General features: G+C 40.7%; 3 protein-coding genes and 1 long non-coding RNA gene across 7 annotated transcripts in view; 1 reads left to right on the top strand and 3 right to left on the bottom strand.

Moving 5' to 3' along the window:
* LOC134824094 (ubiquitin-conjugating enzyme E2 G2-like) overlaps nucleotides 1-2,587 on the bottom strand; it is a 4,951-nt gene extending 2,364 nt beyond the window's left edge. The window contains exons 1-2 of the mRNA XM_063835809.1: nucleotides 2,462-2,587; nucleotides 2,223-2,311 (exon numbers count right to left, since the gene is read on the bottom strand). Coding sequence (XP_063691879.1) covers nucleotides 2,223-2,311; nucleotides 2,462-2,587 — 215 coding nt within the window. The remainder of the gene's footprint in view (nucleotides 1-2,222; nucleotides 2,312-2,461) is intronic.
* The window catches only part of LOC134824389 (thioredoxin-like protein 1), a 27,498-nt gene extending 18,580 nt beyond the window's left edge, over nucleotides 1-8,918 (bottom strand). The window contains exons 1-9 of one of the 2 annotated variants that reach the window (XM_063836289.1): nucleotides 8,693-8,918; nucleotides 7,370-7,495; nucleotides 7,110-7,197; nucleotides 6,841-6,905; nucleotides 6,247-6,339; nucleotides 5,931-6,016; nucleotides 4,536-4,639; nucleotides 4,225-4,347; nucleotides 3,871-4,001 (exon numbers count right to left, since the gene is read on the bottom strand). In XM_063836289.1, the coding sequence (XP_063692359.1) occupies nucleotides 3,886-4,001; nucleotides 4,225-4,347; nucleotides 4,536-4,639; nucleotides 5,931-6,016; nucleotides 6,247-6,339; nucleotides 6,841-6,905; nucleotides 7,110-7,197; nucleotides 7,370-7,495; nucleotides 8,693-8,764 (873 nt within the window). In that variant the 5' untranslated portion in view covers nucleotides 8,765-8,918 and the 3' untranslated portion in view covers nucleotides 3,871-3,885. Of the gene's footprint in view, nucleotides 1-3,846; nucleotides 4,002-4,224; nucleotides 4,348-4,535; nucleotides 4,640-5,930; nucleotides 6,017-6,246; nucleotides 6,340-6,840; nucleotides 6,906-7,109; nucleotides 7,198-7,369; nucleotides 7,496-8,692 lie in introns of those variants that run through there. The other variant, XM_063836288.1, reaches the window with a different exon arrangement.
* Nucleotides 3,083-3,961, top strand: LOC134824391 (uncharacterized). The gene is made up of 3 exons (XR_010161400.1): nucleotides 3,083-3,132; nucleotides 3,750-3,779; nucleotides 3,883-3,961. It is a non-coding gene; the product is annotated as an uncharacterized LOC134824391 (long non-coding RNA).
* LOC134824384 (pachytene checkpoint protein 2 homolog) lies at nucleotides 8,086-14,145 on the bottom strand. Of its 3 annotated transcripts, XR_010161398.1 has the most exons (10): nucleotides 14,032-14,142; nucleotides 13,601-13,748; nucleotides 13,354-13,466; nucleotides 12,907-13,027; nucleotides 11,785-11,945; nucleotides 11,253-11,445; nucleotides 10,901-11,029; nucleotides 10,138-10,312; nucleotides 9,515-9,785; nucleotides 8,086-8,149 (listed from the first exon to the last, which is right to left on the bottom strand). XR_010161398.1 is itself a non-coding variant. In XM_063836283.1 (9 exons), exons 1-9 carry the CDS (start codon nucleotides 14,137-14,139, stop codon nucleotides 9,671-9,673), a joined length of 1,263 nt encoding a protein of 420 aa, XP_063692353.1. In that variant the 5' UTR covers nucleotides 14,140-14,145; the 3' UTR covers nucleotides 9,038-9,670. The 3 variants fall into 3 exon arrangements, 1 of the variants encoding a protein (XP_063692353.1); XR_010161399.1 differs by lacking the exon at nucleotides 8,086-8,149 and having other exon boundaries at nucleotides 9,038-9,908; nucleotides 10,012-10,312; XM_063836283.1 differs by lacking the exon at nucleotides 8,086-8,149 and having other exon boundaries at nucleotides 9,038-9,785; nucleotides 14,032-14,145.

The raw sequence follows: 14,145 nt of genomic DNA, 5'->3' as shown, positions 1-14,145 counted from the left end.
GTTAGGGTGGAATAGTGGCACTGAGAACCTGCCGGACAATTGTACACGTTAGGGTGGAATAGTGGCACCGAGAACCTGCCGGACAATTGTACACGTTAGGGTGGAATAGTGGCACTGAGAACCTGCCGGACAATTGTACACGTTAGGGTGGAATAGTGGCACTGAGAACCTGCCGGACAAGTGTACACGTTAGGGTGGAATAGTGGCACTGAGAACCTGCCGGACAATTGTACACGTTAGGGTGGAATAGTGGCACTGAGAACCTGCCGGACAATTGTACACGTTAGGGTGGAATAGTGGCACTGAGAACCTGCCGGACAATTGTACACGTTAGGGTGGAATAGTGGCACTGAGAACCTGCCGGACAATTGTACACGTTAGGGTGGAATAGTGGCACTGAGAACCTGCCGGACAATTGTACACGTTAGGGTGGAATAGTGGCACTGAGAACCTGCCGGACAATTGTACACGTTAGGGTGGAATAGTGGCACTGAGAACCTGCCGGACAATTGTACACGTTAGGGTGGAATAGTGGCACTGAGAACCTGCCGGACAATTGTACACGTTAGGGTGGAATAGTGGCACTGAGAACCTGCCGGACAATTGTACACGTTAGGGTGGAATAGTGGCACTGAGAACCTGCCGGACAATTGTACACGTTAGGGTGGAATAGTGGCACTGAGAACCTGCCGGACAATTGTACACGTTAGGGTGGAATAGTGGCACTGAGAACCTGCCGGACAATTGTACACGTTAGGGTGGAATAGTGGCACTGAGAACCTGCCGGACAATTGTACACGTTAGGGTGGAATAGTGGCACTGAGAACCTGCCGGACAATTGTACACGTTAGGGTGGAATAGTGGCACTGAGAACCTGCCGGACAATTGTACACGTTAGGGTGGAATAGTGGCACTGAGAACCTGCCGGACAATTGTACACGTTAGGGTGGAATAGTGGCACTGAGAACCTGCCGGACAATTGTACACGTTAGGGTGGAATAGTGGCACTGAGAACCTGCCGGACAATTGTACACGTTAGGGTGGAATAGTGGCACTGAGAACCTGCCGGACAATAGTACACGTTAGGGTGGAATAGTGGCACTGAGAACCTGCCGGACAATTGTACACGTTAGGGTGGAATAGTGGCACTGAGAACCTGCCGGACAATTGTACACGTTAGGGTGGAATAGTGGCACTGAGAACCTGCCGGACAATTGTACACGTTAGGGTGGAATAGTGGCACTGAGAACCTGCCGGACAATTGTACACGTTAGGGTGGAATAGTGGCACTGAGAACCTGCCGGACAATTGTACACGTTAGGGTGGAATAGTGGCACTGAGAACCTGCCGGACAATTGTACACGTTAGGGTGGAATAGTGGCACTGAGAACCTGCCGAACAATAGTACACGTTAGGGTGGAATAGTGGCACTGAGAACCTGCCGGACAATTGTACACGTTAGGGTGGAATAGTGGCACTGAGAACCTGCCGGACAATTGTACACGTTAGGGTGGAATAGTGGCACTGAGAACCTGCCGAACAATAGTACACGTTAGGGTGGAATAGTGGCACTGAGAACCTGCCGGACAATTGTACACGTTAGGGTGGAATAGTGGCACTGAGAACCTGCCGGACAATTGTACAGGTTAGGGTGGAATAGTGGCACTGAGAACCTGCCGGACAATTGTACAGGTTAGGGTGGAATAGTGGCACTGAGAACCTGCCGGACAATTGTACACGTTAGGGTGGAATAGTGGCACTGAGAACCTGCCGGACAATTGTACACGTTAGGGTGGAATAGTGGCACTGAGAACCTGCCGGACAATTGTACACGTTAGGGTGGAATAGTGGCACTGAGAACCTGCCGGACAATTGTACACGTTAGGGTGGAATAGTGGCACTGAGAACCTGCCGGACAATTGTACACGTTAGGGTGGAATAGTGGCACTGAGAACCTGCCGGACAATTGTACACGTTAGGGTGGAATAGTGGCACCGAGAACCTGCCGGACAATTGTACACGTTAGGGTGGAATAGTGGCACTGAGAACCTGCCGGACAATTGTACACGTTAGGGTGGAATAGTGGCACCGAGAACCTGCCGGACAATTGGACGTCATGGAGGAAGATATCAGAGTTGGCAGCTAGTCAAGAAATTAAATTAACAGAAGTCCAGATAAAATGATCTGAGTAAGTCTGAGTAAGGAGCAATAAGATTGTTTACCTCATTTTTGGCGGGCTGAGGGGGTAATCAGTGGGGAAGCTGAGTCTAGCTGGAAATACTCCAAACTCGTACGGCGAGCCCTCCGGTCCCTGTGGGGCGTCAGTTTAAATCAACTTGAGGGCTTTGAAACAACCATAAAAAGGGAGGTTATTCCTTCCATAACACTAAAACGTGACGTCATCAAACTATCACGTGACGTAGCCAAGTGATTATATGACGTCATCATACTAACAGCTAACCTGGATGAGAACATCCCACTCGAAGAAGTTGTCCTCTGCAGCAGGTCCAGCTACCACACCGTGAGGCGCATTGTGGAACAGCTCCCTGTACTCCGTCATTAACCGTCTTAAAGCAGACCCTGCCATCCTGCTATAGTATGTTACAGGTTAATGAGAGGAACTATCAAATATTCAAATAGTTTAACATTTACTTTCAGTCAACAAGAACATTTAGCATGGTAGATATTAGATATGTTAGTTAGAATAAAATATAATATTATAGGTCCACGTTACCATAGTTACACTACTAGTTACCATAGTTTAAGTTATTAGAGTGAATAGCAGAATCTAGGAGTTTAATAAATTTAACTGTAACTATAAAATTTACAAATAAATCAATTTACAACAGTTTACCAATACTACGTTGAATAACAGACGTTCTAAAGAAACTCCCCAAAATTAATACAGTATGAAATATTCAGATTTTCCATAGCATTCAGTGAAAACTGCTCACAATTTCTATGAAATAAAGAATTTATTTTAATTCCCTTCCACATGATGCAAAATAAACAACCTAAAGATCCATTTAAAGATTCGAGCCAGCGAATAAAGACTTCAAGCCAGAGTTTCACTGTTTACTTTCATCAGATGCGACAAACAGACTGGACTCGCAGTGTCCCGTGACTCTTAGTGTGTCACGTGCTCCCACAGGAGGGTGTCACGTGTTCCCACAGGAGGGTGTCACGTGTTCCCACAGGAGGGTGTCACGTGTTCCCACAGGAGGGTGTCACGTGTTCTTACAGGAGGTGTCACGTGCTCCCACAGGAGGGTGTCACGTGTTCCCACAGGAGGGTGTCACGTGCTCCCACAGGAGGGTGTCACGTGTTCCCACAGGAGGGTGTCACGTGTTCCCACAGGAGGTGTCACGTGCTCCCACAGGAGGGTGTCACGTGTTCCCACAGGAGGGTGTCACGTGCTCCCACAGGAGGGTGTCACGTGTTTCCACAGGAGGGTGTCACGTGTTCCCACAGGAGGGTGTCACGTGCTCCCACAGGAGGGTGTCACGTGTTTCCACAGGAGGTGTCACGTGCTCCCACAGGAGGGTGTCACGTGTTCCCACAGGAGGGTGTCACGTGCTCCCACAGGAGGGTGTCACGTGCTCCCACAGGAGGGTGTCACGTGTTTCCACAGGAGGGTGTCACGTGTTCCCACAGGAGGGTGTCACGTGCTCCCACAGGAGGGTGTCACGTGCTCCCACAGGAGGGTGTCACGTGTTCCCACAGGAGGGTGTCACGTGTTCCCACAGGAGGGTGTCACGTGTTCCCACAGGAGGTGTCACGTGTTCCCACAGGAGGGTGTCACGTGTTTCCACAGGAGGTGTCACGTGTTCCCACATGAGGGTGTCACGTGTTCCCACATGAGGGTGTCACATGTTTCCACAGCATTTAGCCGTGAACCTCCCCCTTCTGACCGGATACTCGTTTGAAATCCTTCATTTCCGTCTTATCGCGAGGTTGCCCCACTGCACTGATGTAGTTTACAACTGTCACTTCGTCTCCAGCTGCAATTTATAAATGATTATCTAACAAATAGATAATCATCCTTCAATAAGATAATTAATCTTCAATGATTAAATTGACCATGATCGGTAATCAACATTCAACGAATAATGATAAATTTAAAAATCAGAATTTAGTTTTTTAGTTAAAACGATGTACATCAAGATAAAATGGCAAATTTAACGAATAACTATTTATTAGTTTCCACTGATTCTAAACGCTCACCGTGATTGTCGTGAATGTACACTGTCAGGGACACCACGTTCTGGAATTTGACGTATTTCAGAGGAATAAGTGCTCCCTCAGCGTTGTCATCTTTAGTTAAACTTAACTCCTGAACCCCTACACCTGTAATTTAAAGCTTTCAGAACACTGAGTGTTATTATCATTCAAATAACGGAGTAGTTCGCTGTTTATTAGTCTCATGATTGAAATACTGATATCTGGATAATATCCGGTTGGAAGAGACAAGGACAAATGAAACAATAATGTACTATAACGAGAACACTAACCAACCAACTACTCGTCTTACTAACCTCTTTCAGCGCTGTCGAAGTCTATGGCGGTCTGGTTGATGAAGAGTTTAACGGTTTTAGGAGCTCGTCCGTCACTGGGACCTCTGAGAGCTAAACTGTGTATCCTGAAACACAAAACACGTGAACATAGTGCACAATACACGTGAACATAGTGCACAATACACGTGAAAATAGTGCACAATACACGTGAACATAGTGCACAATACACGTGAATATAGTGCACAATACACGTGAACATAGTGCGCAATACACATGAACATAGTGCACAATACACGTGAATATAGTGCACAATACACGTGAACATAGTGCACAATACACGTGAACATAGTGCACAATACACGTGAAAATAGTGCACAATACACGTGAACATAGTGCACAATACACGTGAACACAGTGCACAATACACGTGAACATAGTGCACAGTACACGTGAACACAGTGCACAATACACGTGAACACAGTGCACAATACACGTGAACATAGTGCACAATACACGTGAAAATAGTGCACAATACACGTGAACATAGTGCACAATACACGTGAACATAGTGCACAATACACGTGAAAATAGTGCACAATACACGTGAACATAGTGCACAAAACACGTGAACATAGTGCACAATACACGTGAAAATAGTGCACAATACACGTGAACATAGTGCACAATACACGTGAACACAGTGCACAATACACGTGAACATAGTGCACAATACACGTGAAAATAGTGCACAATACACGTGAACATAGTGCACAGTACACGTGAACACAGTGCACAATACACGTGAACACAGTGCACAATACACGTGAACATAGTGCACAATAAACGTGAAAATAGTGCACAATACACGTGAACATAGTGCACAATACACGTGAACACAGTGCACAATACACGTGAACATAGTGCACAATACACGTGAAAATAGTGCACAATACACGTGAACATAGTGCACAGTACACGTGAACACAGTGCACAATACACGTGAACACAGTGCACAATACACGTGAACATAGTGCACAATACACGTGAACATAGTGCACAATACACGTGAAAATAGTGCACAATACACGTGAACATAGTGCACAAAACACGTGAACATAGTGCACAATACACGTGAAAATAGTGCACAATACACGTGAACATAGTGCACAATACACGTGAACACAGTGCACAATACACGTGAACACAGTGCACAATACACGTGAACATAGTGCACAATACACGTGAACATAGTGCACAGTACACGTGAACATAGTGCACAATACACGTGAACATAATTTACATAGTGCACAATACACGTGATGTGAGACTGCACAAGTCACTAATTACAAACATTACAGACTGAGTTACAACAGAGACAAAAACTTGTATCTATAATTTCTAATAAAAAATCTTAACCTGACTGGTTGATTAAACGCTAGAGTTATGAGAAGTTGTTCGTCGCAGTCAGACTCAAGAAATCCCTCCTCCTCTTTTAGAGCTCCCTGGTTAACAAAGAGAGAATACAAGGAGAGTAATGATTATATTGTTATATTACATAATTATTTATTTTATAACATTGTTTCTCGCTGAAGATCGCTATGGGACTATAAACCTTTTTTGGATCCCAATTATAAGCGCTATAAGGTTCTTGCTTAAAGTGTGGACTGTGGTAGTATGCTCCATTTCCGAAACAATTCGCACTTTAAGATTTCAAAAAGGAATTACAACAAACCAGGAAAGTGTGATCATCACTCTCATTCAAACACTCGCTCTTACTCATGTCCAGGAAAGTGTTCAAATCCATAAACCCGCCTGGTGCTCCGCTCTGTGGTTTAGTTAGTTAGTTAATTAGTTAGTGTTAGTTTAGTTAGTTAGTTAGTACTTAGCTAGTGTTAGTTTAGGTTTAGGTTATTAGTTAGTTAGTGTTAGTTTAGGTTTAATTAGTTAATTAGTTAGTGTTAGTTTAGGTTTAGTTAGTTTTAGTTAGTGTTAGTTAGTGTTAGTTAGTGTTAGTTAGTGTTAGTTAGTTAGTTAGTACTTATTTAGTGTTAGTTTAAATGTTTAATTAGTTAATTAGTTAGTGTTAGTTTAGGTTTAATTAGTTAGTTAGTTAGTTAGTTAATTTGTTAGTGTTAGTTTAGGTTTAGTTAGTTAAATAGCATTATAACTGTACTGACTAGTGACTACTGACTAGTTGGTAACACAAAATAAAAATGAGGTTTAATCAACTTTCAGCAGGTCATCGACCTGCTAAAGAGTCAAGAGGTCTATGAGTATGACCCGTGTTTTGTAAAGAGTCAAGAGTACTGAATATATTAGTGGTCACCTGGTCCGCCCCACCACTTGCTCCGGTACAGTGTTTTTCAACCATCTTCTCCAGTGCTACTGGATCTGAACAGTTATTTGTTATTGATGTACAAATTACTAATTTGTTATTATACGTAATTAATTTAGTAATTTGCTGCAACAATAAGAATCAATCCCTCTATCCTGTAACTCTAAACTATGGGAAGTATTATAAGCTATGGGAAGTATTATATAGTATAAGTATAACTACTGTAAAGTGTATAAGTATTAGTATACTAGTAAAGCTACCTGCTCCTCGAAGCTCCTCCAGTTTAGCAGAGGATTTGTAAACATGGAATGTGGGCATAGCACTGATAGCTTGCAGTTCTGCAGTGTCCTGAGAGGTAATAGTGAAACAAACAAACAAACAAACAAGCAAGCAAGCAACAAGCAAGCAAGCAAACAAACAAACAAACAAACAAACAAACAAACAAACAAACAAACAAACAAACAACAAACAAACAAACAAACAAACAAACAAACAAACAAACAAACAAACAAACAGTTACCTTGCACTTATCCACGTCCACTTTAAGGAATACACTCTCCTTGAACTTGGCAGCTAGCTGTGAGAAAGTAGGAGCGATCCTGACACAAGGTCCGCACCACGTGGCAAAATAGTCTACCACTATCACCTGTACAGTACTGTGTTACAGTACAGTACTGTGTTACAGTACAGTGTTACAGTACAGTACTGTGTTACAGTACAGTACTGTGTTACAGTACAGTACTGTGTTATAGTACAGTACTGTGTTACAGTAGTGTGTTACAGTACAGTACTGTGTTACAGTACAGCACTGTGTTACGGTACAGTACTGTGTTACAGTACAGTACTGTGTTATAGTACAGTACTGTGTTACAGTAGTGTGTTACAGTACAGTACTGTGTTATAGTACAGTGTTACAGTACAGTACTGTGTTACAGTACAGTACTGTGTTACAGTACAGTACTGTGTTATAGTACAGTACTGTGTTACAGTAGTGTGTTACAGTACAGTACTGTGTTACAGTACAGCACTGTGTTACGGTACAGTACTGTGTTACAGTACAGTACTGTGTTATAGTACAGTACTGTGTTACAGTAGTGTGTTACAGTACAGTACTGTGTTATAGTACAGTACTGTGTTACAGTAGTGTGTTACAGTACAGTAGTGTGTTACAGTACAGTACTGTGTTACAGTAGTGTGTTACAGTACAGTACTGTGTTACAGTGCGGTACTGTGTTACAGTACAGTACTGTGTTACAGTACAGTACTGTGTTACAGTACAGTACTGTGTTACAATACAGTACTGTGTTACAGTACAGTACTGTGTTACAATACAGTACTGTGTTACAGTACAGTACTGTGTTATAGTAAAGTACTGTGTTACAGTACAGTACTGTGTTACAATACAGTATAACTGTGTTACAGTACAGTACTGTGTTACAATACAGTCAATCACATTTTAAGATAAGTTATGCCAGAAAGAAGGTATTTGAAAAAGTGCTCGGATTAAGAGTCACGTTTTAGTTTGCATAAAGTGTTTTTAAATATAAGAGTCTAATAATTGAGAATTACTTGGGACTGCTCATGCTATTATATAATAGTGTATAGTGTATAGTGATTAGTGTATAGTGTATAGTGATTAGTGTATAGTGTATAGTGATTAGTGTATAGTGTATAGTGATAAGTGTACAGTGTATAGTGTAGTGTTTAATGTATAGTGTACAGTGTATAATATAATAGTGTATAGTATAATAGTGTATAGTGATTAGTGTATAGTGTATAGTGTATAGTGTATAGTGTATAATGTATAGTGTATAGTGTATAGTGTAACTGGTGAGGTACTTACCTTGCCCTGGTACTTCTGTACCTCCTGTCTGTAGTGGTCATCTGACTCCACCTGTATCACGCTACCAGTCATATTGCTAAAAGTGTACTGTAGGTTAACAATTAGCAAATAGCTCTGGGGGCCGGGGAAATTAAATAAGTTCAATTTCGGTTTAAGTGGGAAAAGTGAGAAAAGGGGAGGGGTGAAAAAGTAAGATTCCAAAATTGGTTGCTTAGTATCTCCCTTTTCTCACGCGGATCCCCCCTTCTTTTAATAGAAATGTGTTTTGGTGTTGATACGGTAACTGGGAAGATATATTTATGCTGATGACATTTATCAGAATCAAAACCAATTAGAAACAGCAGGTAGAAATTATAAAATAATGGAAAATATTAGTTCCAAAACCAGATTTGACATATAATATTTTAACAAATACAGCTCAACTAAAAACAAATCAAAAAATTAAAAAAGCACGGCTGCAAGTCAATGAAAATAAATAAAGTTTTATTATAGTGTTTTTAAAAATATCCAGTTTTGTAACCCTATTTCTAAAGTTTTCAGCAATTTCGTTACTTGAAATTCCCACAGGGTGCCCCAGAATTAAATAAAAGTCACATGTCACTAATAAAAATGGACATAAAAATACATATCCTCTTTCTACAAAAAAAGGATTCTCATTATATCTTAATATACAAATTCCAACCAACCATTTAAAAAACGATTATTCGTTGTTCAGAAAAACGTGACTGATCAAAACATCAAAAATACTATTACACAGTTGATTGCGAGCGCCAAGTAACGAACAAAGTGTGTAACAACCCGTCATAAAAGACTCAGCGAGACTCAGTAACTTACAATTCTAGCTACCAGTACAGTACTGTGTTACAGTACAGTACTGTGTTACAGTACAGTCTCAGTAACTTACAATTCTAGCTACCAGTACAGTACTGTGTTACAGTACAGTACTGTGTTACAGTACAGTCTCAGTAACGTATAATTCTAGCTACCAGTCTGTTTGTGTAGATGGTTCTTGTCTAGGTGGTCTCTGTCTAACAACTGTTTATCTACCGCATTATTCAGCGCTATCATAAAGTCCGGCATACTCGGGGCAGCTCTGTGGGAGAAGACGCATTTTTATTTCAGATAATGTTCAGGAACTACATTCTTGTTAGATAAGCAATTCAATAGAGTGACAATGTAAGAACTAAGAAAGTTGCTGAGTTTACAGTAAAAGTAACTAATGAGTAATGGTAATCTTTCTTCGGTCTTATAAGTGGGTCGATTATATAGTTTGATAGTCGACAACTAATTGTTTTGAAACACTGAGTGGAGACTCTCACTTGGTCAGCAACTATCAAACTAAAAGTAACTAATGTAACAGAGTGTTGTAACACTAACTTGAATTAACTAATTAACTTGTTAATTAACTAACTTGAATTAACTAATTAACTTGTTAATTAACTAACTTGAAGTGAGCGATGGAATGAGCCAGGAAGGGTAGTTTGCGGAGGGTCCTGCCACTCAGCCCCCCACACTTAGAGGCTATGTGGTAGAGACTGTTACTAGAGGAGGAGGTGGTGGTTACGTTGGTGGTTTGTAAGGCTGATACCGCTCTGTACTTCATCATATCATCCGTGCTTCCTGGAGGAGGAGTCATATTAGCGGCAAGAGAAACGCCATTTTCGGACGTAAGGAGAGTGAGGACTCCACTAACTACATTAAATTAATTCCTGAATAAATATAGTTACGAAAACTAAATTTACTAAACATTCTAAAACATTACTGAACACCAAAAAATATATTACTAAAACAAAGATAAAACGAAGATTAAACTAATTACAACACTACAAATCTATTACATTTATTGAGAATTATGTAATGTAACGTGATGGAAATATTTTAAACGGGCATATCCTGTCCAAACCCAGGATGCACTACATGAAGAATACGTTGTAACTTTGTTTGAAAAGCATTAATATCACAAATCAGAGTCACACTTAACAAGGAACATACAAGTTGTGAAAGTAACAGCAGTATCCAAGTAGCCCGACATGTGTTTTCGAACAGGGTTAGGGTTAGGGTTAGGGTTAAGGTTAGGGTTAGGGTTACTGTTGGGGTTAACCCTAACCCTAACCCTAACCCTAACCCTAACCCTAACCCTAACCCTAACCCTAACCCTAACCCTAACCCTAACCCTAACCCTAACCCTAACCGTGAAGTATCCCTTACCGTTGATAAGGGCTACTCTGCAGAGCTCAGTAAGGCAGGAGAGTAGGATTGTGTATATAGCTGCGGGGCCGGGGGGGCCTATGTACTGTTTTATATCAGCCCTGTCTACAAACGCCAGGTCTACGTTACCTGAAATAGTTCATAGTGTTATTGTTCATAGTGTGTTGTACTGATCCCAAATATCATTCTCGATATTTGGGATCAATATGGCACATGAAATTGGAGAAGTAAGAATTGACTTTGATTTATCTTATGCACGCTTGTTGGAAAGTTTTCAAATACAATTCAAAACAGGAGCAGAAGATTGAGTTAACAAGTATGTTAACAAGTATGTTAACTTAGCATGAACTACCAGAAACGTTGGACGTAGTCAGGATAAGAACGTTAGGATATTGTTTGATAACGTCCAGCTGGGTGAGGAGCGCGTTAACTACTCGCACCGCGTCAGAGGGCTCGCTCCCAGACATGGTCTGTCTAGCTGCAGTCAGACTCTCCACCTCGTCTATCAGAACAAACACCAGCGCTTGAGGGTCGTCTATCAGCTCCTGGTCAATTAATCAAATATTATAATAGAGGATCTGAAACTATTCCCGTCTATATAACTTCCACCCCGGGGTTTGAGACTTGGAATAGCTCAGGGACCCATCAGAAACAAATTGCTTGGGTAGAAATTTTAGCTATGGTGCAGTTTTGTGCAATTGAACACGCCCTTTTTAAGCGCTTTCGCGACTTTAAAATCATAATAAGTGATCAAATAGTCAAACATAAGTCTGTTTATCAACAAGTTGTTTAGTTAACAGAAAGCGGAGAGTATATTGGTGTGTTTATCAGCTAGCAGCCATTGCAATTAGACACAGAAATAAGCATTACATTAAAACCTGTACCTGTATCTTATCAAACATCTTCTGAACAAGTTTGCCACTCTCGCTAAACCACTTCGAGAAGAGGCTGTGAGAGTTGATTTCTAGTAGCTGTCCGTACGTGTAACGGTCACTCAGGTGGATACTCAACTTCTGGGCTAGCGCCTTACACAAACTCGTCTTGCCTGTACAAATATCTCTGATATATTATAATACTTTATTGAGCTGAAATATGGCTATACTTATTGGAGGAAATGGAACCCGATGGTGATGCTTATTTTCATCATAACACAAAATACTCATCACTGCCGATGCCCATTTGACCAGAAATTGGGGAATAAATGGGCATGGGGTTGCCCCTCCCCCATTAATGACGTCACGAGATACTAATAAGAGTAATAAAGTCAAAATATACTGATGACGTCACAATTAATGATGTGGAGCTGTACCTGATGACATCACAATTAATGATGTGGAGCTGTACTGATGACGTCACAATTAATGATGTGGAGCTGTACCTGATGACGTCACAATTAATGATGTGGAGTTGTACTGATGACGTCACAATTAATGATGTGGAGCTGTACCTGATGACGTCACAATTAATGATGTGGAGCTGTACTGATGACGTCACAATTAATGATGTGGAGCTGTACCTGTAACCTGATGACGTCAAAATTAATGATGTGGAGCTGTACTGATGACGTCACAATTAATGATGTGGAGCTGTACCTGATGACGTCACAATTAATGATGTGGATCTGTACTGATGACGTCACAATTAATGATGTGGAGCTGTACTGATGACGTCACAATTAATTACGTGGAGCTGTACTGATGACGTCACAATTAATGATGTGGAGCTGTACCTGATGACGTCACAATTAATGATGTGGAGCTGTACCTGATGACGTCACAATTAATGATGTGGATCTGTACTGATGACGTCACAATTAATGATGTGGAGCTGTACTGATGACGTCACAATTAATTACGTGGAGCTGTACTGATGGCGTCACAATTAATGATGTGGAGCTGTACTGATGACGTCACTATTAATGATGTGGAGCTGTACTGATGACGTCACTATTAATGGTGTGGAGCTGTACTGATGACGTCACAATTAATGATGACGTCACTATTTACCTGTACCGGGAGGACCGTGTAATAAGACCACCTTGTTCCACGTTATAACATTAGGGTCCACTCCAGCGTCAGAGAATAGTAGGGTTGTTTTAGCGTAACTCAGTAGATTACCCTTAATATCCTGGGAATGTGGTTTCCATTTCATATTGATATAAATTGCAACATTGTCCATGTCGTAGTGTCTAATGTAAGAACCTGAATAGGTTACCGGACTATCTCTACAGACGTACAGTAATTAATTACACGCTCGGAAATCAGGTCACAGTCAAGTGATTTCAACAAAATAGAAGTCAACAAAGAACAGAGGTAAATTATGTGATAATTATAAATTATGTGATAATTAAGGTAAATTATGTGATAATTATAAATTATGTGATAATTATGTGATAATTATGTGATAATTATGTAAAATAAGTTAAATTATGTGATCGTGAGGTAATTAGAAACCTGGTCAAAAATAAGATTGTCCCAAAGACCCTGAAACTGAGCGGAGGGTAGTAACCAGTGTACAGCTGTTGTTATATTCTCCCCACTCTGTTCGATCTCTTCACTTCCTGGCTCTTTAAACACAAGGATATATTTTGAGGAGATATTAATTAAAACATTTGCACATAAAACAGATAATTTAGGAGACACAGTAGTATGTTCAGAAGTAAGTAGATCAACACAACACGACGTGTATACAAGTTGTCACCTTCATGGTATAGCTGATATACGTGGTAACGCAACGGGCATGACTGCAAAATCTCCTCGGTCGAGTCAACCTGCACGTGCAAAACGTGCGCGCGCAAATAATCATCTGGAAAATGAGTCCCTGGCACGGGTACCCCTCTACTGCATATCTGATGAAAGGGAACTATATAGTATACTATATTGAAGAAGATAATCGTAATTCATAAAATGATTGAAATCTGCAAATTTATGAAAATAAATACTTATGAATCGATAAAATTAAATTGAAAGTGTTAAAATTAAATTGAAAGTCGTTATTTCATGTTATTTTACTTGAGTAAATTTATTTTAACAACTCTGTGTTACAGCTATGTAAAGAGTAAAAAGGAAAAAGGAATGCTGAGACTCTCACTTCGTCCCCAATAATTAAGTTATAGCAATCTATTAACTAACCTGAGGCAGGTATGTAACAAGGTGTTTCTCACAATGGGATTTCAGTGATTCCTTATCTTCCAAACTAGTGGGTTTCTGGCATACTTCAACATTCACTACATCAGTCATAGCTTC

This window comes from Bolinopsis microptera, chromosome 12, assembly GCF_026151205.1.
Source record: "Bolinopsis microptera isolate Bmic1 chromosome 12, MBARI_Bmic_1.0, whole genome shotgun sequence".
NCBI classification, from domain to species: Eukaryota; Metazoa; Ctenophora; class Tentaculata; order Lobata; family Bolinopsidae; genus Bolinopsis; species Bolinopsis microptera.
Note: the sequence above shows the minus strand (reverse complement) of the source record. Positions and strands in the feature narration are given on the sequence as shown.

What these genes read in the sequence shown, in the direction of transcription:
- LOC134824384 (XM_063836283.1), bottom strand. Translation starts at nt 14,139, where the DNA reads ATGACTGATGTAGTGAATGTTGAAGTATGCCAGAAACCCACTAGTTTG. An exon ending in ATATCAGCTATACCATGAAG is followed by an intron (nt 13,467 to 13,600) that starts GTGACAACTTGT and finishes TTGTGTTTAAAG; the next exon opens with AGCCAGGAAGTGAAGAGATC. An exon ending in GACTACGTCCAACGTTTCTG is followed by an intron (nt 11,030 to 11,252) that starts GTAGTTCATGCT and finishes GAACTATTTCAG; the next exon opens with GTAACGTAGACCTGGCGTTT.